The sequence below is a fragment of the Lampris incognitus genome, chromosome 4 (genome assembly GCF_029633865.1).
Source record: "Lampris incognitus isolate fLamInc1 chromosome 4, fLamInc1.hap2, whole genome shotgun sequence".
NCBI classification, from domain to species: domain Eukaryota; kingdom Metazoa; phylum Chordata; class Actinopteri; order Lampriformes; family Lampridae; genus Lampris; species Lampris incognitus.
This window is the reverse complement of record NC_079214.1, coordinates 50,289,822-50,316,924: the sequence shown is the minus strand read 5'-3', so window position 1 is coordinate 50,316,924 and position 27,103 is coordinate 50,289,822. Positions and strand designations below refer to the sequence as shown.

At 42.0% G+C, this 27,103-nt stretch overlaps 1 protein-coding gene across 1 annotated transcript in view; it reads right to left on the bottom strand.

Annotated features, from left to right (window-relative positions):
- trpm1a (transient receptor potential cation channel, subfamily M, member 1a) overlaps positions 1–25,064 on the bottom strand; it is a 57,807-nt gene extending 32,743 nt beyond the window's left edge. The window contains exons 1-8 of the mRNA XM_056279358.1: positions 24,972–25,064; positions 10,938–11,014; positions 10,169–10,364; positions 9,812–10,025; positions 8,233–8,357; positions 6,879–7,050; positions 5,429–5,603; positions 4,568–4,691 (exon numbers count right to left, since the gene is read on the bottom strand). Coding sequence (XP_056135333.1) covers positions 4,568–4,691; positions 5,429–5,603; positions 6,879–7,050; positions 8,233–8,357; positions 9,812–10,025; positions 10,169–10,364; positions 10,938–11,014; positions 24,972–25,064 — 1,176 coding nt within the window. The remainder of the gene's footprint in view (positions 1–4,567; positions 4,692–5,428; positions 5,604–6,878; positions 7,051–8,232; positions 8,358–9,811; positions 10,026–10,168; positions 10,365–10,937; positions 11,015–24,971) is intronic.
- Positions 25,065–27,103: the final 2,039 nt, after the last annotated feature.

Here is a 27,103-nt window from a genome sequence, read left to right as displayed (position 1 = left end):
TATTACAGACTTTATTAGCTTGGCTGGCCATGTGAGAACCACCTCCTGAGGGGATCATTGGGTTACTGTGCCATCAACAAGTAATGGGTTATACCTGTTGATCCTCACTGATAATGAAAGTTAAAAAAAATAGCTGTGTCAATGCCGTGCTCCTCCAACAGACAGCGTTTCTCTAAAATGATCTTTACTTTTAACATCAACGTGATGACGTCAGAGGCGATGTCACATTTTTTCCCGTGACTTTTTTTCCTTGAGAAAAATTAACTCCTTTAACGTTTCTACTGAGATGATGGCTGTATTTACAGAAGTTTAATTGAATCTGTATTAACGTTTTGTATTACTGCTTGGTCTGGAAACCTAAACATAGACTTGGAAGTCTTGTGAAAATTGCCATTAAGGTCACAGTGAGGAGTCAGGCCAAGCTTTATTGTCATTTATAACAGGCAGGTCCTTAGGAAGGTTACTGCTACATTGGACTACCAGGACTATCCACTTCATAGGGACTTTGAGCTGTTGCCCTTGGGCTGTTGTCTCAGGGCACCTGTTTGGAGGACTAAAAGACTCCATGTCTCTTAAATTCCAAGTGCTATTGATATGCTTAATGGCAGTTAACGCTCTAGCTGCATTCCTTTCACTACTCTGGCACATTTACACACTTGCATAGTTGCACTCTTGCATATTTGTACTTGGTATGAATTTCCATTTTGCTGCACTAGTTCTGTGATTTAATGTTGATGTTGTTGTTGTCCTTTTGTATTCTGTCATTATGTGAATCCTGGCTGCATAAAACATTTCCCGTAGTGGGATAATAAAGACAACTTTGAACTACTATGTTCCTATGGTAGGTATGTTGGTTCAATTGCAATCTTTAAATCCCTGCTACCATTTTTCTCAGTAAAAATCACCATCCTATAGTGGACCTAATCATACATCTAAATAGAAAATGTTCATCTAAATAGATATAGTATTAAGTCATTGGAGTTGAATACAAGTGGACACTGTCCATCTTTGCGAAATAAATCAATGGGATATGCCAATGCATGTGATCCTGCAGTGTTCAGGAAAAGATCTAGTGAGATTAAAAAAAAGGGGGCAGGAAAACAGAGAACACAATCTCCATTAAGCTGTAAAGCTTGTTTTCTGCATCAATTTAGGCCAGCTCACATTGTGAATAAAGGCAAGCCCTCTCATCATAGGAATATGCCAAACAGTGACATTTCCACAATGAGAGAAATTTCCTTTCTAGATGCTGGAGTAGCCCATCTCTGAAGGTTGATTACAATTTCTAAATAATCCTGCCACCTTTTCTCTGCTTAATGCCATGTTCTACAAAAGTTTCAACAACTAAGATTTTATAAAGAATTTAGACTTGATTCAATATAAATGAATCCAAGGATGTTATATTTCATACCGTAACCGTCTAGACTATTTTCTGAGGTCAGTAAATACCAGGTTTTCACTCAAGTGTTTTGAGTTGTTGGGGGACTTTTAAATCTCTGAATTTCCCAGTAAAGCCGGGATCAGACTAAACAAATTTAGTCAGATTTTGACACGATTTTACCGTCACCGACAAATTTCCAGCATCAGGCCCAATTATGAATGTCCGGAATGACGAACGGGCGTCTTTATGTCCGTACTGTGACATAATCGAAGAACAGTGATGCGGAGTCTGGGACACCCAACAACACCCTGACAAAAAGTCTAGTATGTCAAAAACAATTTTGGATTTTCCTGCCTGGTCTGACATCACCTATGACGTGTTCCTCGACTTTCACCAACAGGATGACAAGAGTGCTCTCTGGTGCACATATGTAAACATGGCAAAGACAAAGAGGGATGCTGCTGTTGCTGTAGCTGAACAATGAAACCGAGGGAAGGTTCGTTGAGCTGTTGCAACAACACCACTGCAGGCCTTTTTGACGTTTCCTTGAGGAAGGACCATGACAGAGTCAAAAAGAGGCTAAATGTTGGCGAGAAACAGCGGAGTCACTTCAGCAACCCGGTGAGTAGCTGGTTAAACTATGCTAGGTTATCATTCATTCCCCAGTAGCACTAGCCGCAACAACGTCCACAATCTTTCTTTTTTTTTTCGTTTCGGAATACAAGACCACCAGCATCACACATAGCGCTTCATGATTGACAATTGCTTGACCCTCCTTCCCAATGACCTATGAACTCGCTCAAGATTGTGAAAGGCAGCATCCGATGATTGGTCGTGTCATACCTGTAGTGTCGCCAGTCTACCGGCCGAGACACGGAAAGAATTTATGTCGCTATGATTACCTAATCTGACACGGTGACCATCGTGAAAGACGAAAATATAGTGTAGTCTGATCCCGGTTTAAGAGACAGCACTTCTCCGCTGTGTAATGTAGATTACAAGCTTGCTAAGTAAGACAGTAGTTTTATTGTGAGTCTGAACTCCTGACTTTAATCATGCCTAAGTATGACAAAGTCGTTACTTTAATGTTCATATGTGCTGTCCATGTCACGTACTCGCCAATGATTTCATAATCCTATTAATATATACTTGACCCAGTAATCAACTCTCTCAGCAATTCAACTTCATAAAACTCATTGAAATATGTGTCATTGATCACAAGGCCATTGTTTGTAGCCTGCACATTTCTGACTCAGCCTCGAACCGTCTATCTGCTCATGTATATAATTGAAGCATGGCAGCAATATTTGCTACATCACCCCTATTGCAAGATGCTAATCAAAGGAAGCTAAAATAAAGGAAATGGTAAAAAATCTGTTGGCTAAACTGTAAAACGGATTCAAATTATCTCCAGCTAATAAATGGTACTCCAGCCCATTTCTTATGTTTTTCTCCAAACCCAAATCCGACCTTCTGAAGGACCTTTTGTGAGTTGAACATTGTGGAAGACTACACTTTCAACCTAATGAGAAAACAAGTTGCTGTACCTGTACGATGTTAATACTTTTGCAATAAAATAAGATAGGGTAAAAAAAAATAGTTTACCTTACTTATCCAGAGCAGTTCTGATCTACAATATTGTTGCACTCAATGTCAACATGGGTATAGTGTCTCTCAGTTACACTGTCAGTGTTAGGCGCTTTGCTTTTATCAGTTATTTTGTGACTTTTTCTTTGTGTATGTAGACTTCGACTGATTATTGAAACTCTTGTTTGCCTATTTTTGAAACGTGATGTCCAAAAGCCATTTATTCCTCCCTTAGTTAATGTTGACATAGCAGCATTAAAGTGGCATTCTTGAAAGATTTCCACTGTCTTGTTAGATCAGTGGTTCTCAAACTTTTCGAGTCGCGACCCCCCCAGAATAATCAGGTTGGTGTTCACGACTATTTTTAAACATCAAAAGCTTCCAGAAGCAAAAGCTTTCATGAACTGATAGTGAGCTGAACCAATTTTCTTTTCTTTTTTTTACCATAGTCGGCGACAGATAGTAACAAAACAGAAAAGTCTGAGATTATCACTTTAACCAGGGGAGGCACAACTCCAAGAAACTTTGCAAACTGCCATTTGAGAACCATTTTAAAAACCAGCTCATTTTTGAGTGACCTTTAGAAGGTCATTCATGTGTTTGCAATCTCAGATATGGATTACTGCAATTCTCTCCACTCCTGCCTTAGATAAAAGCAAGTTTCATGCTTCTTAATACAGAACTCAAACTTCTAGCTGGTGTAAAGAAACAACGTTTCTACCCTTCGACTGACTGACAACGTTAGACTTATCAACGAGCCTGCATGAAGGACTCCTCTTGCAATCCTTAATCCTGACTCCTAATCTAGATTCAAGACAAGAAGTGATAAAGTGCATGCTTTTCATATTCCTTTTCTGTGAAATGCCCCTTCCAGAGAGCTCACGTTTACAATTTGTCACTTGTCAAACACCGCTTAAAAACCTTGCATCGAGTCTCCTTTAGTTTTTTTACAGCTATTTAAATCAACATATATAGATATCATTTATCATCTATTCTGATGTTATGTACGTAGTATTATCACAACCATTGATCTCAGAGAAATGAGTAACATGTTTATACATGTTTATATATACAGTGGTTTTAAAAAGACATTCTGCCCTTATGAAGCCAATAAATGTGAAGCATGGATGGTGTGTGAACAAGATGACAGTTACTTAGATAATATTTTTTTAATGTAGAACTCGACTTGCTGTCTTTTTGCCTCCATTGCTGCTTTCTTGGCTGGCTCAAAAGAAGAAAGTGTATTAAGAAGTAATTCAACAAATAGAATAAATTAATGATGATGTAGTAAATGTGTTGTTTGATGAATATGACTGTTGTTAAAGAAAGAGTTTGGTGTGAGAAATGGACAACAACACACAAATGACAATGCAAATTATTAATAAACAGCACAGTAGTTTTATTTTTACATACACTAATGGAAAAGCAGATGAATGCAGATGGATTTAAACACACCATGAAAATAATCCTAAGGTATTGATTTTATGCTGTATTTGAAAATGGGAGCGATTCAAAATGTGTTGGAAATTAATGCTGTATTTTGAAGGCTACTATTTTTTAACTGTGTTGTCTGTGGTGGTTTCCCGCTGTATGACCTACCAGTGCTCTCTTCTTCATGCATTCCATTATCATGAGGAAGATCTGTTGCGCCTGACTGCGGCTGTAGCTGAAGGTTTTCTGGATCGTGACCAGGAGCTGATCTCTGACGCTTTCACTGACCAACCTGTTGGAAAATTCATATAGCTTTTGAGCAATCACTGTGGGGGAGATTTCTTTACTTATTAAGTCAGACTGAAATTTGAACTACTGATATTGTCTATCATCACTTATTACTTTTATCATTGTGCATTTTGTGCTGTCTCTTTCTACTGAAAAAAAATGTGTAAATAGTGAAGTCAGTTTTTATGATTTTGCTCTTTCTAAAAGAGGTCCCCATAGTTCAGCTTATTTCAACCCATCTTCTTTTCTGCTCATGTCATCAGACACATTCGTTTACACACGGCCGATCACATCAAATCATCAAATTATGAAACCCCGCCCACCCTTACCACCAGCCCTTGCTTGTGATTGTCACGCAAAAGTTATATCATGAATATTAATGAGGGCTAGACCACTCCCTCACAGTTCTTGATACAGTGGAGAACAGTAATAGATAAAGGTATAAAAAACAATATTAACCAATTACAAATAAAAAATTATTGCTGAATGTTATAATGTGCCATGTTCAAGGTTTTTAAATGTGAAAAGTTAAATCTGATTCCCGATTTCAGTATGTCTTTAACAACAGAAATCTTGGGATTTGGAAGCAAAACAACCACAACGACAAACAATAAGAAAGATAGCCTCATTCAGTGAAAGAATAGAAGACATGACAAGGAGGGGGGTTATGGTGGTGACATGTCAGAAGCTTCAGCCGAACGCTTCAACTAGCGCACAGGTCCTGTGTTTCAGAAGACTCACCCGTCTTCCTCACAGTATCTGTGGGCAAAGGAAATTATGTCAGATGCTCGCCCGCTGCCGTCACAGACCACGACAGGGACTGGTGGTTCCTCCCTCAGGCTCTCCAGAACAATGGAGATCACATTGGGTCCTCCCTCCAGAATCAGACACACCAGAGGCACCCCCTGACCCAGACCTGCCTCAACATAGACACAAGAAAAATAAACTGAGTTACGTGGTGGCTGGAAAAATACCCACATACATATGCAGATACACTCTCTCACACCAATCACCTGGTGGACTGCTATGGAGATTAATAGATAATGCACAGCCTTCACACACACAATCACACGTACACATGTTAGAATATCAAGTCATGAGTTTATAGGTTTACAAGGCAGACAATCTCAGATAGGCTCTCTCTCTCTCTCTCTCTCTCTCTCTCTCTCTCTCTCTCTCTCTCGCTCTCACACTCTCTCTCACACACACACACACACACACACACACACACACACACACACACACACACACACACACACACACACACACACACACACATACACACGCGTGTCCAAGCAAAATGGTGAATAACACATTGCAAAGGCAGTAAATGTTGCGCTGGGCCATTACACCCCATTCCAGACTCTGTCGTTGGACTGAGGTGAGTGGTGACAGCTGAGCCTCCCTTTGCTGTCCCTGCCTTACTGAAGTCCCAGGCATAGGATGACAAAGGGAAACCCACAGGTCACATAAGGGTTTACATTGACATGCCACAGTGGAAAGGGCCTGGACTTGACTCACATCCACCCACAGAAAACTCTTATCGGTCAGTTAGAGCTGATGAGGGATCTCTTTCAAAAACGCTTGAGGATCATTTAAAATTCTCCTACCTGCGTCATCAGTTGTAATTTTCAAAACTCAAACTATTAATTCTATAAAAAAACTGAACTATGTGGTGAGAATGTCCAGTCACTGTAATGGAAGTTAACATCTAAGGTTTAATAGAAATTAGCATGCTTTAGTGTCATACCATGAATCATTCAGTTGGAGTGGGCATTTCCTTTTTATCTAAAATGGTAGACATCATTTTCATTTTGCACTAAAGTTTTTCATTTACATGCAGGCTTCAACTGAAACAATTCCCTTTGTTTATTCAGCAAAGATGCTCGATCACAGCATGAATACTATCTCCACCAGTGGAAAAGCAGTTGTGAAAAACAGCATGATTGCAGTCACATTTCCCATTTATTAAAGATTCACCAAAAAAAAAATCCACCGCAAAAAGAAGAATGAAGGAAATTGAAAATTGAAGTTCTGAGGAGTAAGAACAAATCCATTTATTATGAAAAGTATCACTGCATCGCAGACACAACCGGGGCAATAAAACGTGTTACATGGGACCCAAGTCAACAATTTACTCAACAGACTTAAACTACAGAAGAGACAGTGAAATGAAGTGTGAGTGACTCACGTGTGTTTATCTTCTGAAGGGAAATGTGTTTCTCCAGCTGCCGTCGCAGCCTCACTTCAGCGCCATACTTCCCAGAAGTCCCATTGTCGGCAAGGATGAAGTGAGAGTGGCTGTTGTTTAGAACTGACAGCTTACTGAGAGGGTTGGACATGGTCTGATATGGCCTCGTCACCTGTACGGGACAGAAATAATGGAAGACTAGTAGTCTCTCTTTATTGCTCTCTCTCTCTCTCTCTCTCTCTCTCTCTCTCTCTCTCTCGCTTTCTCTCTCTCTTTCTCTCTCTCTCTCTATATATATATATATAGTGTTTTTCCCCCAAAACCAATGGTGTTGATAGAAGTGCTCAACTAATGAGGAGCGGAACATATATACACACACACACACACACACACACACACACACACACTATATAATATATGAAAAGTGTCATGTACCAATATAGCCAACATGGGAGTCCCATGTTTTATACATGCTTGTTGAACTACAGCAGACCTCTCCTTAGTCGTCAGACATTACAGAGAGAGTTTTATATAACGGAGCAGTTGGGAGCCATTACAACACTCGTGGTCAAACATGTAAAAACTGTGAGTTGCATTTGCAATGCAAAGCAGGTAAATTCAGCACAGTGGATGGTGGCAGTTACTGTGACACTAATGCTGATCCTGCACTGCAACAGTTTGGCATCAAATTACAATTTGTAACCGTTAGAGAACCTTGAGAGTTACCTCAAAGCACACTGTAAATTAAGCAATGCCCAGGATGGGGGGGTTTATCTAGGGGAGGGGGATTACACACGCTTCTATTGTCGGGGACTGTGGGCTGCCCACTACAGCCACAGTGTTATGCAGTTGGCCACTGGGGCGTGTGCAGTACAACCATGATGTTTTACAGCTAGTTACTGGGATTAGCCCAATACCAAGTGGTGTCATTGACAACAAAGCAGCTCTGGAGGTGCAGTTGGGGGCTTATTGACTCGCTTAGTATATTAATTTCGGTGTAGTTGCTGTGAGACTGGAAAAATTTCTGGACCCTTGTCGGAGGGAACTTGGCAAAAATTGTCCAATTTTCATATTTTGAACAAAAGTGCAAAAAGTCCTGTCATTTCTAGAGTACTTCTGACAGGCACCTGGCTCATGTAAGTGAAAATAAATGTACAAAGGATCACCGTGTGCAGATATGGCATGCAGAGTGGACACACTCCCCACACCTTAAATAAGATGTTCCTGGTTAAAGCCCCTACAACATCCATGTGTCCTTTTGAAAGCTCTGCCTGCTTATTCATGAGAAGATGCTCTGACACCATTTGGCTGTTCCCTTGCTGTATTTGGCTTTTTTTTTTTTGTATTGTCTTACATCTCTCCCAATGAGATCTTCTTTGTTCTCCACAATTCCCCACGGTGCAATTCCGATGGCGCAGACCTTCCCTCTGGACTTTGAGGAGTGATCTTTCAGTGCATCCCCAACATGGCGGATCACGCCTATATGGTCAGAGAGGACAAGAGAGGAGACATGAGAGTGTGTCCTGTGAAACCGCTGACACATGGTTTGGCTCCTCTGTAATTACCAAACAAACATCTGACTAAGTAAAGAAATGGGAGTGCCATTTTGTAACTATCACCCAAATCCCATTAAACCATTAAATGAACAATAAGACTTTGTTGAATGCTAAATGGGATTTTGACTAAAATTGCATCCATGTTGCAGCCCTTTTCACCTCACTTACTTAGTTAGCATTAGTGACATTTATTTATTTTGTTTTGTTTTTTTTCCCACCATTTCCGGGCAGCCACAATGGCCGTTCTCATTTCATCAAGTGCTTAAACTAATCCCAAAATAAAAACTAAAACGTGACCATATCATGAAAAACACACTGCTGACCCGTTAAGCATGGTATATTTAATGAAAGTGACCGTAAAGATAATGCAGTGCATCGGTGTAGGATAGTTTTGCAAGTGTTCACATTAGCAAAGTAGACTTACAGAGTGATATCACCCCCAGTATCAAGCCGTGCTCTGCCCCGTTATCATCTTTGGAAAAATGCTCAGAAATGGGACATTTTGAGGAGTGGCTGGTTTGGGGATTGTAACGGTCATCCTTTTTTTTTGTGTGTGAGACGTTTTTGTGTGAAGTACTCTGACGCTTAAACTTTTGGGATGCCTACGTATGGCAGAGCTCATCAAGCAGGAGTGTGAAGTTGGTAGACCCCCCCTTTTTTTTCCCCCAATTACCCCACTCTTTCGAGCCACCCTGGTCGCTGCTCCACCCCCTCTGCCGATCCGGGGAGGGCTGCAGACTACCACATGCCTCCTCCGATACATGTGGAGTCACCAGCCACTTTTCACTTGACAGTGAGGAGTTATGCCAGGGGGACATAGCGCGTGGGAGGATCACGCTGTTCCCCCTGGTTCCCCCCCCATCCCCCCTGAACAGGTGCCCCGACGGACCAGAGGAGGCGCTAGCACAGCAACCAGGGCACATACCCACATCCAGCTTCCCAGGGATGGCTGACCAAGCCGGAGGTAACACGACGGAAGTTGGCAGATTTATTGCAGTAATATCGAAATATGTACGTTGTTATATTTGGAAATGATAATTTTTTTTTAATTGTTAAAAGTGCAGTTACTCTTCAAACAATCTCTGTAGCCAAGCTCCATAATGTATTGGCAAAGACAGGCATAGTTTTGTGGATTGGTTTCTGTTCATCTATGTCTACCATCTCAGATTTTTTTTTCATTCTTCTTTTAAGGTTAGATGATTTTAGGAGCCCATCCGATCCCATTTGTCTTATTAACTGCTCAATTTACATTTCTGTCATCTTGTTTTTCGGTTTCATCGTTTGTAAGGGAAATTAAAATTGACCAGAACACAAGTCAGACATAAACAAAGTGTTCTTGAAAGAAGAACTAAACAGAGAAGTTTGTGAGGCACATACCGGTGCTGACTCCACCAGTGAAGATCCAGGCCCCGGTGGTGACGGCAGCTTTGATCAGGCCCTTCCCAAACACTTGCTTGAGTTTGGGCTGCAGGTCAAAGTTTTGCAAGCCTCCGTGGACCGAGATGAGCAATGTGGGGAGCTCCAGCTGCCAGTCTTTAACCATCAGATGGAGCAGGTTGTCTGGCTTGGAGTCGTAAGATACCCGGATGTACTGAAGAAAGCGAAGAAAACCGCCCCAAAAAACCCCCACTTGATTTGCTGTATTTATCACCGAATACAAATGTACAGTATATTGATTATGAGAGTACAATAAGGCAGTATAGTTGTATGTTTGTGTATTTGCAGTTTTTGTACCATGGCTTTGTTTGCATGGCCGCCTCCCTGAAACTCGATGATGCCGTAGGCGTCTGTGGGAGTAGCCTGGGTGTGTTTGGGAACAGACCAGCGTTCCTGGATAGTGTCCACCTGAACCACCAGGCTGCCCTCCTCTTTGGCTGCGGGTCCAGGAAGGATGGCCACATGTTGGTTCACTAGCTGACCGCAGCAGCACCTGCCAGGGTTGAGACAGCGCGTGTCCGCGAAGAGAGTGGCATGAAAACATCAATTAAGGGAAGTTAAATGAATCAAAACTTCAGTGATGCAGATAACAATAATAATGGGGACAGTGTGTGAGATGGACGGTTTATGCAAATAATGACTTAAGACTTTAACGGTTTCACTAAGCAGCGTTTCACTTGCACACCAAAAGCAGCTGTTTGCATCTAATGCAAGTGCTGGGCAAATTTCACTTTCATCTCTTCGAAGGCTTTTTATGCAAAGCATGCGATTTGGAGGGATTTTGTGCACATTTATTGATAGGTTGTTTTTTTGTGACTTTTTTTTTTTCTAGAGTGGCCCCTTCATTCATCCTTAAGCACTCAAAAATGTTTGTGTCATACAAAACTGCATTTTTCCCCCCATGTTTTACTGTCAAAAACAGATTTGCATATAGGTATAGCACAAATCTAATGTCTATCTTGATTTCTCCAAACAATTTTGTGACAAACCAATTGGTTCGGTGCTCAAATTCATAATTGCAAAAGAGTTGGACGGTTAAATGGCAGGCTGATGAAATGCATGCTACCTGCTTGCGTCTTTGCTGGGTATAATCTGAATGCATTCCCTCTTCTGGAATGTTCTTTCAATCCACACTCTGTGAACCTGAGGAAGGGGAAGAAAACAAAAATCAAGAAAGAATGATCTGGAGCAGAATCTGGAAACACACTCTGTCCATGTTTCTGTCCCAATTCTCCTAAATAGGGATTTTAATTTTAATCAGCGGCAACGAGAGGTAGCAGTGGGAAACAGCAGTAACCACTATAGAAATCACTCTTTTATTCTGCTTCTGCTTGAACATCCTGCAGTAGAAGTAAACATCATAACACAGAACTCTTGTGTCTCAACTGACATAGTATTAGACTAGTCTTAGTAACGTCTGATCACTGAACTAAGAGCAAAGTCACATTTTCCCAAAGAATTACTCTTGTCTGAATTTGAGTGTCACATTAGTTATCACCTCTTGTTGGTAATATTACTCCATAACAGCCGGTTTTATCCGCAGCAAATGGCTGTCGCCAAGTGTCCCATTCATGTCTCACAGCGTGGATGTGTCGACCTAATTACTAGGAGAATGCTTTTTTCCACTGCACCATGCAAAAAAATAAAAACTAAAAAAATTATACATCAAATCCGCTTATGGGTTGCCTGCTCCTAATCCTGTCCTAAATGCTGTTGCAAAGAAAACCCAGAGTCCACTCTGGTCTTTTGGTGCATTCATGTGTATGTGTTGTGGTTGTGTGTGTGATTAATTTTGTGTGTGTCAGTCTTTGTGACTGTGATCATTCGTGTGTGAGGGTCTGCATGTGTATCTGTTTGTGTATTAATTATACTTTTATGTGTGTATGCGTGCTGAGTGCATTATCAAGTATGCATGTATACAGTTGTGTGACTTTGTACTACTACGTTGTGTGCTTCTGCGCCACAGTGATTAACCATTCTCTGCAGTGGGAGAGATACGCAGTGGCCTCTGGCTACAGTTTAAAAAAAAAAAGTTCACTATGGATCATAGCAGATTAAACTCATGTCTCAACATCTACAAGTCACATGACGTACAATACTCATGTATATAGTACACATCTTGTGAGATCCAAAGTTGTCTTTTTCACATCAAAAAGAGCAGCAAAAAAAAAAGTTTTACCAAAGTTGTCTTACAAAATTTCTGTTACAAGGAAATAGATCTATCCAATATTAATGATTAAGCATGCAAACTGACTCTCAATATGTTCACCCGTCAATATGCGAATCTCATCTTTATCTTATCTTATCTTATCTCATCTTATCTTATCTTATCTTATTTCATCTTATCTTATCTGTGACATGTCCTGATGGTTGTAGCCTCAAGGTGCTTAACTAAGTGGTTAACAGATAGAATTCAGCTATACGTTGCAGTTAAATCATTTCCAAGCTTTGATTATAAAACTAACTCATTTCAAGTGACATTTTATTTTCTTTGCTTCTGTTTTACTATGGGCAGCTGGCTCAGATGAAATGGTTTTAGATCAGGAGAGCCTCTGTAAAATGTGAGACGCACCTCTTTCAACAGTGGACTTAAGTCCAATTTAGCTTTAAGCCAAGAGCGTGTCCAGCACTGAGCTGAGTCACTGCTCACATTACCACCATCTTTTTAGCTAAACATTTTATCTTTCCAATTTCCAAGAAGTTTCCCAGGAAATAAACTCAACGAAGAAAAAACAACAACAAAAAACAGCTTATTCGCATTTTGAAAATTTAAACGGTCAAAAAACTATTAGTGGCTTTTTGTGCTATTTGCTGCTCTTGATGCTTATAACAGCAGAAGCTAATTCTAGCCTCAAAGGTGGGAATGTAAAAGAAAACAAAAAGGCCTGTGTGTTTCTTGGGAATGTTATGCCAGGGGATCCCTGAAGGTTATTACAGCCAGTGTTGTGACCGACAGGTTGATGGTTTAAATTCTTGCTCGGCCTGGGAACATCTAGGCTGTGATGGAAGTGGTAGCGGTGGTGGGTCCTTCTGAAGTGCACTTGAGCAAGGCAGCTAGCTCCCATTACCACATAGCAGCCGCTACTACAGTGCAGCCACTACGCACAATAGTCAACGTGTTATTTGTCAAGTTACCCACTTCTTTAAAATAGGAGTTTTGAAAAAAATAAAGAAAAGTGCTGTCTCAAAATATTTTGAAAATACTTTTCCACCAAGGAGTTTCTCAGATTCATTTGTTTCCCTTTGGAATGGTGAATGTAAATGGTGGCAATGGCCCAATGGTGAAAGTAAAAGCAACTTGTTCAGCGCAACCGTTTTCTACACTCTTGTGCCTCCTATCTGAGGTACTTAGAGAACAAAACTCCAATCTGATCAACTTTGCCTGACCCCCAAACTAGGCAAATATGAAACATAAGATGCATAATGCAAATTCTGCCAACATCCAATAAATCTTCATTGAGCGCCACCTACCAAAAGCCAAGAGTGATGATTGTCTATAATAACTCGTGAAATGAAAGAGATTTATCGCACGATAAAAGAGTTGGCTGGATTTCAGCCATTGGGAAACAGGGGAACCTAGTATTACAAAAAGAACAGAACATAATTATAATAAACTAAGTTTTTTTTTTTTAAAGGATGACACAGAGTAGTACTATCTTTTATAAACTGGAAATTGGAAAATACATTGTAGGTAATGATGATTGTGATAAGCACTTTGGGTGTCTAGAAAAACACTATATAAATGTAATTATGATTATGATAATAATATAATAATAAGTTATTTTTTAAAATGCATGTATAGTAATTTAGAAATTAACATTTAACTTCCCATCCCATATTTAACATTTATCATCCCCCTAAGAAAGGTTATGAAGAAGTAAAAAAAAAAAAACACAAATGTAATAGTTATCTACAACACATAAAACATCATTGATTTATCAAACAGACCTTACCTTCTACTACACATCCAAACGTGGCACCAGGGCCCCAACACCAACCCTACCGGACAGACAGTGAACACCGTTCAACGGGGAAGAAGTCGGCCCTCATGTCTGGCTGCCCTCCTTTCAGCTCTCTTGAGCTCAATGAAGTCCACAAGATATGAAACTACTTCACTTTATGCAGCTGGAGGTTCATATGATGAGCATGTGAGCAAGCAGGGTCTTTGTTCAAGCGAGTCTTGTGACTCTGGTCCAGGGTAATCCTTTAGGGAGTCCCATGACCCGTCCACTTGAACACAGGGTATTTACACCCTCAACTGGAACGAGGCACAACAAATCTACTTTGAGAGCCCAGAGTCCTCCCTCCTTTCTGTTCTCCGCTAATCTGCAGAACCACAGTGGGGCTGAGGACTTTCTGCCCACTGTCTCAGCTTATGGAGCAGATAGCTCCCCTCGCAACACCGTTTACAACTCTTCTAGTTGTGCAAATTAAACTTTGAATGGTGGAAGAGGAAGCACAAACAGGGAGGATGATGAGAGAGGAAACAAAATATAGGACAAAATTTTGTTTTGTTTTGGTTTTTTTTTTTTATTGTTTCTAGCATGTCACACCCCCTGCTGCTATAGTTGAACTCTATTTGCATAATTGGGACAATTGGATGCTGGGTTGTTTCGTAAAGGCTTCTCATTAAAAAAAGAAAGAAAGAAAAGAAAAGAAAAAAAATCACTGTTTGAACAAATGGTCTGACCGCCAGTGCTGGTGAATACATAGTTATCTGCACTGGTGTTGTAAGCTGTATTTATTTGGGACAGATGCAACACGTCCGTTCTGGGTTTTGCCCAAACAATTATGTATTCAGAGGATGTGTGTATCAAAATGCTATACTTTTCAAATGATATTATAAAGAGTTCTTACGCGGTGATTGAGTTTATAGGACTTTTATGAGGATTGCCAGAGTTTCTGCTGAAGTATTTTGAAATTCAGAACAATTTTGATTCAGTGTATAAATGGACTGCATTTAATAGCACTTTTATGGTCTACCAACCACTCAAAGTGCTTTACAGCGTATGCCTCACATTCACACATTCAGACACACATTCATACACTGATGGCGGAGGCTGCCATGCAAGGCGCCAACCTGCAGGAGCAGTTAGAGGTTCAATGTCTTGCTCAACGGTACTTCAACATGCTCTCTGGAGGAACTGGGAATCGAACCAGCAACCTTCCGATTACTAGATGACCCGCTCCACCTCCTGAGCTATGCTGCCCTGCTTTGTGTAGTGATGTTTAATTTCCATAGGTAAAATTTTGTCTCTTTCTGTCTTTATTTTATTCAGAAAGTTCAAGTGCAGTCAGATTTATTTTATAATACCACGTGCCCCCCCCCCGAAACACACACACGCACAAACTTTGAAATTCCTTATTTTTGAGACAATATGACCCAAAATGCCTGGGAGGTGACTACAGTAGTGTGAATTGTAATGAAGCCCACGTGTACTGCAGTCCTCAGCCTGAGCCTCATGAGGAGCAGGTCACCCTTATTAAGGGCCACTTAAATACTTTATCCACACAGTCCAATAGGAAATCCTACCAGTAATGAATAACTTTGCAAGGGGCTCCTGCAAGCAATTACAGAATCAGATTAGTTTTTCTTTTTCGTTCTTTTTTTTTTTTTACCGTAAACCAAATCAAAATGACAAGCATCCAACTTCTTGAAATTAACAGACAAACAATAAACAATTGAGAATGGCGACTGAGTGCGAACCAAGTGTATGATTGGCCTTTTGCTGGTTCAGGCTTTAGAAAGAGATTACTAGTGCTTAGACGGGAACAAATTGTTTGGATTATATGAGCTGTTATATCATTGTTTTTATCACAACATGAAGCAGACCTGGGGCAGGGTCTGGGTGCAGGCACTGACCTCAGTATCCTAATGCATATAAGAGCATAAGATGTGAGGATAATGCTGGACCGAAACTAGATCAAATACTGCTGAAAATGGACGAGGACATGGAGAAGTAGGGAAAGTCCGCAGTTTAACCCGAGTGGAAATCAAATTAGCCATAAGGACATTCAGTCGTTGTGAGTTGCATTGGATAAAAAATGTCTGCTCAATGAAGAAGAAGTCACATTTTCTCATACGGAGAACAGTCATAGAGCTATGCTGCATTTTTTTTTTATCAGTTTAAGCATGAACTTCTAATTTACTTTACGATAATATCTCATTTCTCATGTTGATGAGTCAGCGTACTTCTTTTAGCAATTTAGTTCCCCCGCTTCTTTTTTCAAACTTCCCGGCCAATTGCTTTTACCGTGAGATGAAGGAAAAATTATACACAATTATGCACAATTAACGGTACTTGTATGTAAAAAAGCAATTTATCCGTGTCCGGACTTCTGAAGATATTTAAGGAATGATAACTGAAAATTGATTGTGATTTATTTGAGGTCACTGAATAAAGCGTTTGTGTGTAAGCTCTGACCGACTGTGACTTCAATATTGTCCTCAGTCTACGATTTAACAGGCACATGTGTTTGCATGCATTTGGGGTCCAAGCATTCAATGAAATAGCTGATTGTGTCTCTGTATCTCTGAGGAAGCAGCGGGCCGATCACATGGGGCGGACACGCTGTTGATTAGCCCTGAAAAACAAGGTCAGGTGGTCTTTATGAGTCTGCTAGGAACAGGAATGGGGACAAAAATGGCTTATAGTTTTCTCACTTGTAAGAGATTCATATTTGCCTTAAAAAAAATAACATTCGGTTGCAAAATGCGCTAACATTTCCTGTGGGATCCCTCTCCGTGTGGTAAATACGGCGAGCCAGGTAAGCAGCAAACTAGCCAAACGGTTACTGTCTGGCTTCAGTGTTGCAGGGATCAAATGTCTCATAAAAAAATTGCTTATCCAAGACTAAAGTTATATCATGAATCAGATTTTTTTTTTTTTACATTTCAAATTTTCAAATGCATGGTACCATGAGGAAAATTAAAATGGACGGTTCTGTGTCCCCTCCTGTCACATTTAGGGGCCCCCACAATACTTTTGTTGTCCCTCAACAATCAATGTTTCAGGTCCATAAGCAATTAATTATATGCTCTTGCAACGTTTCAGTCACATGAATTAAGCTGCTCATTGAACTATTATAGTCTGTTACACGGACTGCAGCCAGACTTTGATGCAACTGTTAAGCAATTTGCTTCATTTTACTTTGTACTTGGTCTTAATTAGAAGGATGTCAAGTCTAGCTAAGTGTGTATCGCAATGATGTAAATGCTTATTACAATGGAGGGGCTGTCTTGACGGAAAGATGACCGAAAGAATGTAATGATTTAGAGGAGGTGGAGTTGTGGCCTGCTAGAATCTTCTGCTCACTTTTGCACGGGCACACAAGCCGTTATGAGGGAACACATTCCCTTTCTTCTTCTTTCTTCCATGGCCCTGTACGAGGCAATGTGCTTTAGTCCATACTAAAACTACTCTGCATGATGCTTTTAAACATTTGCTTAGTTGAAGAGAGAAGGCCAACAGCAATTTGGAGGCTTTGGGACACAAGTTTCAGGGTTAATGTGCAATTCTACTAGAATCCTAAACTTATCAATCATCAGATGTGAACAACAACAACACCACATCAAAGCAAGCATAACAAACACATTCAAATAAAAAGGTAACTGATACACAGCAGGTATGCCCAGATCTGCCCTTCTCCAACAACCTCAGTAGCAGGACCATCGCATGGACCGTGTGAAGTGTGCAACTCCACAGGGCCTCGCAGCTGGCCTGCAATCCTGCAGGCCTTTTAAAAAAAAAAAAGTTTTATATTTATTGGACCCTCCCCCTTTTTTTCCTGCCCAATTGTATCCAATTAGTAGCCAATTACCCTACCCTTCCGAGCCGTCCCTGTCGCTGCTCCACCCTTTCGGCCGATCCGGGGGGGGGCTGCAGGCTACCACATGTCTTCTCCATACATGTGGAGTCGCCAGCCGCTTCTTTTCACCTGACAGTGAGGAGTTTCGCCAGGGGGACGTAGAGCGTGGGAGGATCACGCCATTCCCCCCAGCCCCCCCCCCCCCCGGACAAGTACCCCGACCGACCAGAGGAGGCGCTAGTGCAGCGACCAGGGCACATACCCACATCCGGCTTCCAACCAGCAGACATGGCCAATTGTGTCTGTAGGGACGCACGACCAAGCCGGAGGCAACACGGGGATTCGAACTGGGATCCCATGTTGGTAGGCTACGGAATAGACCGCTGCGCCACCCGGACGCCTTTGTTGTTTGTTTGGGGTTTTTTTTAGCCCTTAATAGATTATTGTTTCATGACTTCTCTACCCAGTATCTTTCTAAATTGAAATTCCCGTGTATCAGTTCCATTATGCATAGTCAAGGTCACATGAAAAAAAAAATCAAAAAATGTATTCAGATTTTTTTCATTTTCGATATTGCGTCATTACGAAGTATGTGCTCCATCTCGCTGCTCACTGCAGGAAGAATGATACGGGGAAACAATATCGGTTCCACGAAAGCACAACCAATTCTGTAAACACAGGTCAGGTGCAAAGAAAAGGGGAAAAAAATAAACAAGGAAGAATTTCACTAGGGTCCGCGGTGGTGTAGCGGCCTAAGCATCAGCTTTGTGTCGATGCGGTTGCCCACTGGAGGCTATGGCCGGACTCGATGAAGCAGCAATAATTGGCAACGCTGTCTTCGGGAAGGGGGCGGAAAGGGGGGGGGTGTCGGAAAAAGCAGTGGTTCGGCCTGGATTCGCTTTGTCACGAAAGTGGCGAGGAGTCTCCTTCCAGACTGCCGGCCGGAGAGATGCAGTTGGCGAACGCATGCAGTACGAGGGTGGGTGTTTGAACTAAAATAGGGATCGATTGGCCACTAAATTGGGAGATAAAATTGAAAAATCAGAAATAAATTTAGAAAAGAAAAAAAAGAAGGAAGAATTTCACAAGTCTCAAGGATCGCTAGATAAATTTGTCACCACTTCCAGAGATGTGGTGAGTAGCTATTTGCATGTGACTGTGACCGCAGGCTACATGTAATGGCCGGTCTAAAAAGTGATCTAAACTCTGAATGAAATGCAGGCTATAGACCTGAAATATTGAACTGTAACATGCTGTCATATTTCATCCTGCCAAAATAAAGATGACTTGATGATGTAGAGCCAATACCCAGCAAACAAAAGAACGTCCCCAGCACGTCCCCTAAAGGTCCTCTCCCAAAGTCCAGTAAATGTCATTATGTTGTGTTTTCATTACGTCACGGGGACATTATTACGAGACGTTCAAAGAATGTCCCACAGTAACATCCCCGTGACGTCCCGGGAACGTCTAGTAGACTTTCCCCTAATGTCCCTGTAATGTCCTCGGGAGAACGTCCCACAATAACGTCCCCGGAATGTCGCGGGGACATCTTGAGGACGTTACCCTAAGTCCCTGTGATGTCATCGGGGCATTACAGGGACATCTCGCGATAACGTCCCCAGGACGTCACAGGGATGTCTAGAGGACTTTCCCCTAATGTCCCTGTAACAATAACGTCCCCGGGATGTCGGGAGGATGTCTAGAGGACGTTCCCCTAAGTCCCTGTAATGTCCTCGGGGCGTTACAGGGCCATCTCGCGATAACATCCGTTGTGGGGATGTCTAGAGGACGTTCCCCTAAGTCCCTGTAATGTCCTCGCGACGTTACAGGGACGTCCCGCGATAACGTCCCTGTGACATAATGAAAACCCTACACAATGACATTTATCAGACCTTCAGAGAGGACCGTTAGGGGACATGCTGGGGACATTTTTTTTTGTTTGCTGGGTAGTTTTACAGTTGATTTTTCTCCTTTGAAAGACTATATTAGTAAAAGGTAATAACTGAGACTGTATATATGATGGTGCTGTATTCTCCTTCTTCTTCTTTCGGCTTGTTCCCTGTTTCTCAAGGGTCACCAGAGGTTTTTTGCCCTCTCTAACTTTCGGTCTGATGCATCCCTCTCCCGCAGTCCAACCCTCCTCATGTCCTCCTCTATCTGGTCCTGTATTATTCTTCTCGTTAAAATATATTGCACTATAATTACGCGTGCAGTAGAACTAGAATTGTTATGACTAGAATAGTTAGACTAGACCGTGATTCATGCGCATGCATGTCAATAAGCAGGGCCTTGCACCCCCCCCCCCCCCGCGACGGCCCTGCTCAGTAGATGTCATTTGCTGTGTGTGTGGCGTTACTGCTTGCTGAGGACTGTGAGTTCAAGTCTTTCCAGTGAGCAAGGTGTCAAACAACAGCAAAAACCTCAGCAGGTTCCTGCATTTTAAAAAATGCAGAAATCAGGGGAGTGGTGGGGCTTTGAGTCATTTACTTTCTGCCAGTCACCGCCAGTCAGCGACTCCTGCTGATATTTCCTAGTATGCCTTGGGAGAGCCAAAACATCACAAAGCACCTTTAATTCTGTTTTCCCTTACCTCTTCTAGTCTTTTGGAGGGTAGTCTGCTGTACTGAGGGAGGTCTGAGTCGACCACAGAGTATCACCCATGAAGCTGGTTTAGATTCAGGGTTATCTCTGGAGAACTGAACCAATGACTTCTCTGGTAGGGAGGCAGTCTCTTTTACCACCAGACAATGTTCACTGCCCACCCTGTTCCTGGACATGTGCGATTTTACTACCTGATTTGATAGCTACACTGTGGTACATCGTATTTGTTCTGTCACAAAAATACACTATGTCCAAAATGGGCTGCTGTAAAATTTGTGTAATTATTTGAAGTCACAAGACAGAGCGCTAGATGGATCATAAAGATAGAATTTATTATACAATATAAATCTGCATGCCTAAATGTTAGCAACAAAAATCAAACTAAAAACCCCTGTTTACCTGAGGGGGCACGTGTCCCATCAATAAAACAGGCCCGGCCACAACGGTTCTCAGGTCACTGGCAATATTATCTGAGTATAGCCTATCCAAGATGATCATATCCAATTTGAGTGATTGCAAAATCCTCTCAACCAGTCTGATTAAATGTTTGAGCATCACCAAGCCGCCATTTCCATATAAATCAGTTAGAGCTGAATGGCTTTTGCCTGAGACACAGATTGGGACTTGGTGCCAACAGAGAAATGGAGAAATTTGTTGTTGTTCATTAAGATCTAGTCTGAGTTGAGTTAAAACTAAATACCAAAGATGAATTATTTCACTATTGTAATAATAATAATTGCATTTATATAGCACTTTTCCAGACACCCAAAGCGCTTCACATTGAAGGGGGAAACTTGCCTCAACCACCACCAATGTGTAGCACCCAACTGGGTGATGCCCAACAGCCATTTTGTGTCAGAACGCACACCACACATCAGCTTGAGGTGGAGAGGGAGGAATCATTGAGCCAATTACATGGGGGGATGATTAGGTGGCCAGATGGAGAGAGCCAGCTTAGGAATTTTGCCAGGACACCGGGGAACCCCTACTCTTTGTGATAAGTGCCATGGGATCTTTAATGACCACAGTGAGTCAGGACCTCGGTTTAACGTCTCATCCGAAGGACAGTATATCCTACAGTGTGCAGTGTCCCCGTCACTGCACTGGCGCATTGGGATTTTGATATTTGTTGTTTTTTTTTTATTAGGACCAGAGGGAAGACTGCCCCCTACTGGCCCACCAACACCACTTCCGGCAGCAGCTCAGTTTTCCCGGTAGGTCTCTCATCAAGTACTACCCAAGCCCATACCTACTTAGCTTCCATCATTTGGCAGAGCCAGGGTACATGTTGATATGGCAGCCGGCAATTGTACCGGCTAACTACAATGACCACCTCTTGGTTCCTCTAGAGCAGTGTTTCTCAACCGGGGGTCCGCGGACCCCTAGTGGCCCGTGGTGTAATTGCAAGGGGTCCGTGAAAATAAAACATCTTTAAAAAAAATATCCTATGACATTTATAGAAATAGGATTATTTTACTCAAATGTGACTGAGACCTTTATCTACCTAAACTATAAAGGGTAACAGGACTTTTTTCTCTAATGACATCTGTTTCACAAGTGTAATTTATTGTATTTTAATAAGAGATCTCGCTCCCGTTTGCATTGTTAAAAGTTACTGCATAACAATTCGGTTGTTACATATATCTGAAAGTTACTGCATAAGAATTCTGTTTTGTTAACTATATCTAAGTTACAACTGAAAGCTCTTATTTTTGCCCCAAAGAGTGAATAAATGCTATAATGCAATTTAAAATGCAGTTTCTACTGTTTCTATCAAATTGCAGCCCCCCTCCCCCAAGATCAGGTGGAGGGGTCCTCAGGTAGATCAAAAATACGCAGGGGGTCCAGGACCCCAAAAAGGTTGAGAACCACTGCTCTAGAGGACATAAGGTATTTGATTTTTGTAGTCTTACAAACAAATGCCATTAACCAAAAAGTCATCCAGATCATTCTAAGAGCTGTTATGCACAAACTTCACTCACATTCATGTTGCACTTGATTGGATAAATGATCACATTTCATTAAATTAAATGTTTATGTTGAGAAACTCCTTACTGCAATTATTATACGCAGGAACATTTTAATTTTAAAATGTATAAAAATGTCAGTAAAAGAACAAATCTAAATACAATTGCTCAAACCTGCTGCGGATGTGCTTTAAGCAATCCTTCTTTAAACCTTCTTCAATGTAGGTTTGAGTCTGAAAATTCTTTTTCACATTTCTCAATCAGTTTCAACTGGTCCAATTGGTTAATTTACTTGAAACAAGTGCAAACATTTTCACTGCATCAAGGGTGGCAAGATAAAATATCTTGAATCTATAAGGTTTCTGAAACAAGCTTATTTTTGTTGATAGCAAATGAGATAATTGCATCCTACTGGCAATTTTTCTTGTCAGTTGCTTCAAGTTATATGAAATTTTATGACTCCATACACTCATATCTATACTAGACATGATATTATATTATTATTTTGCATCTTAGTTCATCATGGAATAGTCACCTGACCCAGTTTCAGTTTCTATATTGTTGCTTTTGGCTGTCTAAGCCCCTCCGGCATCACTCTGGTGCAACGGATCTCTAAAGTGTACATTATTGTAGTGCATTAATCACATAAAAGCAATGGACATCAGGGAGAACAAAAGGCTTAGGGTGGGCCAGATGTTGGCCTCTACATAGTCAATTCTCTTAGATTAACAGGTAAATCTTTCTGTAAAGCAAAACCTGAACACAGCAGCATGGCAGACACCAAGTTCAACTGATGCTGTGCTACTGATAATGATGTGGTGCCTCATCGATCTACCGTAGATAAATACTTTCTCTTTTCGGCTACAGAAAAGCTCCCCTGAAGGCATTGGAGATTATTTTTCTTGCACAAGGACACTTCAGCAGAGTGGATATTTACTAATATAGGGTTTAAACCGGGCAGTCTCCATTTCCACGATGGTACCCTGTTTCCCATTGTTTTACTGTGTTGTAAAGTACACTGTCACGATACACTTTGGTTGAGTGTATAGCACAATACATAAAGTACATCCATTCACCCATCCATTATCTAAACCGCTTATCCTGCCCTCAGGGTTGCGGGGATTCTGGAGCCTATCCCCGCAGTCATTGGGAGACACCCTGGACAGGCCGCCAGGCCATCACAGCGCCGACACACCCACACACATTCACACCTAGGGACAATTTAGTATGGCCGATTCACCTGACCTGCATGTCTTTGGACTGTGGAAAGAAATCGGAGGAAACCCACGCAGACACGGGGAGAACATGCACACTCCACACAGAGGACGACCCGGGATGGCCCACCAAGGTTGGATTACCCCGGGGCTCGAACTAAGGACCTTCTTGCTGTGAGGCAACTGTGCTAACCACTGCTCCACCGTGCCACCCACATGAAGTACATATCAAATCTAATTGGGATGGTGACATACAGCAATTTGCCAGCATTACAGATGGTCAGTTTTACCAGCAACAGGCAGACAGGAATCATAAGCTTGAACTTCAAAAAGTGGCAATGTGAAAAAGTGTAGACAGTTACTCTGGACTGACAGAAAGAGGAGATGGCACACTGACAAACAATGTGTGCACTGTACTGTGTCTACTCAAAACAATTGCAAAATCCATTCCTATAACTAAATTGCACAATCTCATTCTAAACTGCCTCAAACACAAACTCAAAACCTCCGGCAGTTCTGACACAGAAGGCAGAGCCCAGAAGACTGAAGCCAAATCATAGGATTCCACAATATAACAGTGATTTATTACACACTTCAGAATCACTCAACATGCCACAGTAAATCAATAAAGCAATAGCTGCGCAATATCAAAATAAAATAAAACTTTTGGAGGATAATTTTAGCATCGGGGTGCACAGACACAAGCACTGCTGGATGCTTGGGAATGGTTGCCAACGGTTTCCATGTGAAAGTATTGAGCGTAAGGATGAGAAAGCATCATCATCCCCTCTCTCTTTGTGACTTAATAAGAACAAGATTGTTCAGTTTGTGTGAGTTGTGGCTGCTTCCTTAAGAACACCTTTGATTTGAAGGCCTAGTCTGTGCACCAGCGGGAGGCAGAGAGTCTGGGAGAGCCTCTCGCAGCTCAGTAGATGTACCTGCTGTTAATCAAAGTGATGAAAAATCCCGTGCATGATGTAACAGCATGCTTCCTGCTGAGGACCTTACACACGTGAGCGCACACGCACGCACGCACGCACACACACACACACACACACACACACACACACACACACACACACACACACACACACACACACACACACACACGCACGCACTCGACAGAGGACTGAGTTGCAGCTCAAAAGTTTTGCAAGCCTGGTAGAAGAAGCCGACGGATATTTCCCATGAAAAAAACCCTGTGTGTAACAGTCTCTTTACCCAGCTTTCCTTAAGCTTGGCAAGGACTAGCTCACCAAGTCCAGCAAAGTAAACTATTGGGTTCTTGTCAGGAGGAAGATGTGATAATGCAACAATATTAAGATTCGTTGAGCCTATTCCAACTTGAGTAATTTGTGTCTCTTGAAACAGATCACAACCATTCTACAACTGCTCTGTTACAGGCCACTATCTATAAAATTAGACAGTCTTGAGGAGAATTCAATCCACAAACACTTGTTGCTCATGGGAAACAGGTCCCGAAATGGGGGGGGGGGCAGTTAAACTTACCTTCTGTGACCCCGAAGATGTGCTGCGCTTGATGGAGGACCGTTTGATGGACCCGCTGGTGGCCCTCTTCCCGATGAAGCCCCTGCTCTCCATGCTCATTCTCTGGCCTCTGTCAGTCACTCAGCCACAGCCTATCTCACTCTTCTCCTGTCCATCAACTTCAGGATGCATCCCAAACTGAGAGTAAACCCACAAGTTCAGACACAAGGCTCCAACAGCAGTCTCACAGGAGACCCAGTCATATTGTCTCGACTGGGCCTGCCTTCTCAGGTCGGCTCTCCCTGCCGATTTGTCCTCACCACCGTTTATGAAGAGAGTTAGACAGGAGCGCGATGGAGCGTGGGTGAGAGCTCAACAGCAACAGTGCTTGACACATGGACCCCCTTCTCCCTTCCCCTCTCCATAATCAGGATTAATGGACATGGTTGGGGACAGAGGGCAGTGCTCTTTAATGGATGGAGATTTAATAAATGGTGATTGAAGGTAAATCTACTTTAGGACAACTCTGTCTCCAAAAAAAAAAAAGGCTTTCAAACTGGCAGTGAAGCACAAAGGAGGATATTGTGCATGGGAATCAGACCAAAGCTATGCTGATGTTCAGAAGAACTTAGTGTGTGAATGGATTCACTAAGTAGACAGTAAAAGTGGAGCTCGTGGAATATGTGGACATATGTAGAGGATTGAGTGGAGGCTTGATGTGTAGTATTGCTGTTTGTGCAGACATGATGAGCGGCCATTCCCATAGAACGTGCTCCTCCAGATGTTAAAAGACCACAGCCGGAAAAAGATATTACAGTTGGACAGCACCCTGCAGGCTTTTCAGATTTACTTCTCTCCTTACACCTGTTTTTAGCTATCTTTCAAGTGTAATATTTGCAGTTTTTGATGGTCTGAACATCTGCAGGTTTGATAAAGTAAAAGTGCAACGAAAGTTCATTGTTATTGCTATTTGTGCTTATGGTTGAAATTATCTTGCTGTTTGTTGCTTAACAAACGTTTTTGATTTAAGAAACTGATTTCTTGGCCAGGCCTTTCTTAGTGGAAGAGGTTTTTCATACCACTGATCTTATCTTGGGTGGCCCAGTAGGCAGTGGTTAGCACAGTCGCCTCACAGCAAGAAGGTCCTGGGTTCGAGCCCTGGAGTAGTCCAACCTTGGGGGTTGTCCCGGGTCATCCTCTGTGTGGAGTTTGCATGTTCTCCTTGTGTCTGTGTGGGTTTCATCCAGGTACTCCAGTTTCCTCCCACAGTCCAAAGACATGTAGGTCAGGTGAATCGGCTGTACTAAATTGTCCCTAGGTGTGAATGTGTGTGTGTGTGTTGGCCCTGTGATGGCCTGGTGGCCTGTCCAGGGTGTCTTCCCGCCTGCCGCCCAATGACTGCTGGGATAGGCTCCAGCATCCCCGCGACCCTGATAGCAGGATAAGCGGTTTGGATAATGGATGGATGGATGGATGATCTTATCTTTCTACATACAGGTTAGATAAACATGAAGGTGTTTGTCAAGATGATCTGGATGAATTATCCAAATAGATAATTTTTTTTCTAAATGGACCATATGATAGGCTTATCAATAAAACAAATACTAGGTCAACGTCACTGCCCGGCAAATCCGTCATCACTCAAGAAGTGTTGGACTGAACAACCACCATCAGGGTGCTCTTGAGCAAGGCACTAGGTCCGTTTAACAGCAGTGCAATTCTGGTCATACTGTTAAGGTTTGTAGAACGAACCCAATAGCGACAACACAAGACAAAGTAAAGCACCAACCTGGCAGGAATCGTGGAGGAGAGCCGGCCGGGCCTGGACCGAAGGGGGAGGCGCTTCAGGCGGAACTTGAGAATAGCTTCTTAAAAATGGGAAAACGTAAACTGCTCCCTTAAAGTCCGAAAGGGAAAAAACGTAAACTGCTCCTTTAAAGTCCGAAAGGGAAAAAACGTAAACTGCTCCTTTAAAGTCCGAAAGGGAAAAAAAAACACAAACTGCTCCTTTAAGGTAGAAGTCCAACCGAGTAATAAGATCCACAGTGAGAGAGGAGAAATTAGAATATCAAAAACTTGATCTCAACTAGAAAATCACGATGGGAAAATCCAATGGGGAAAACACAAAGAGAGTTCTTCTCCGAACAAGCTCT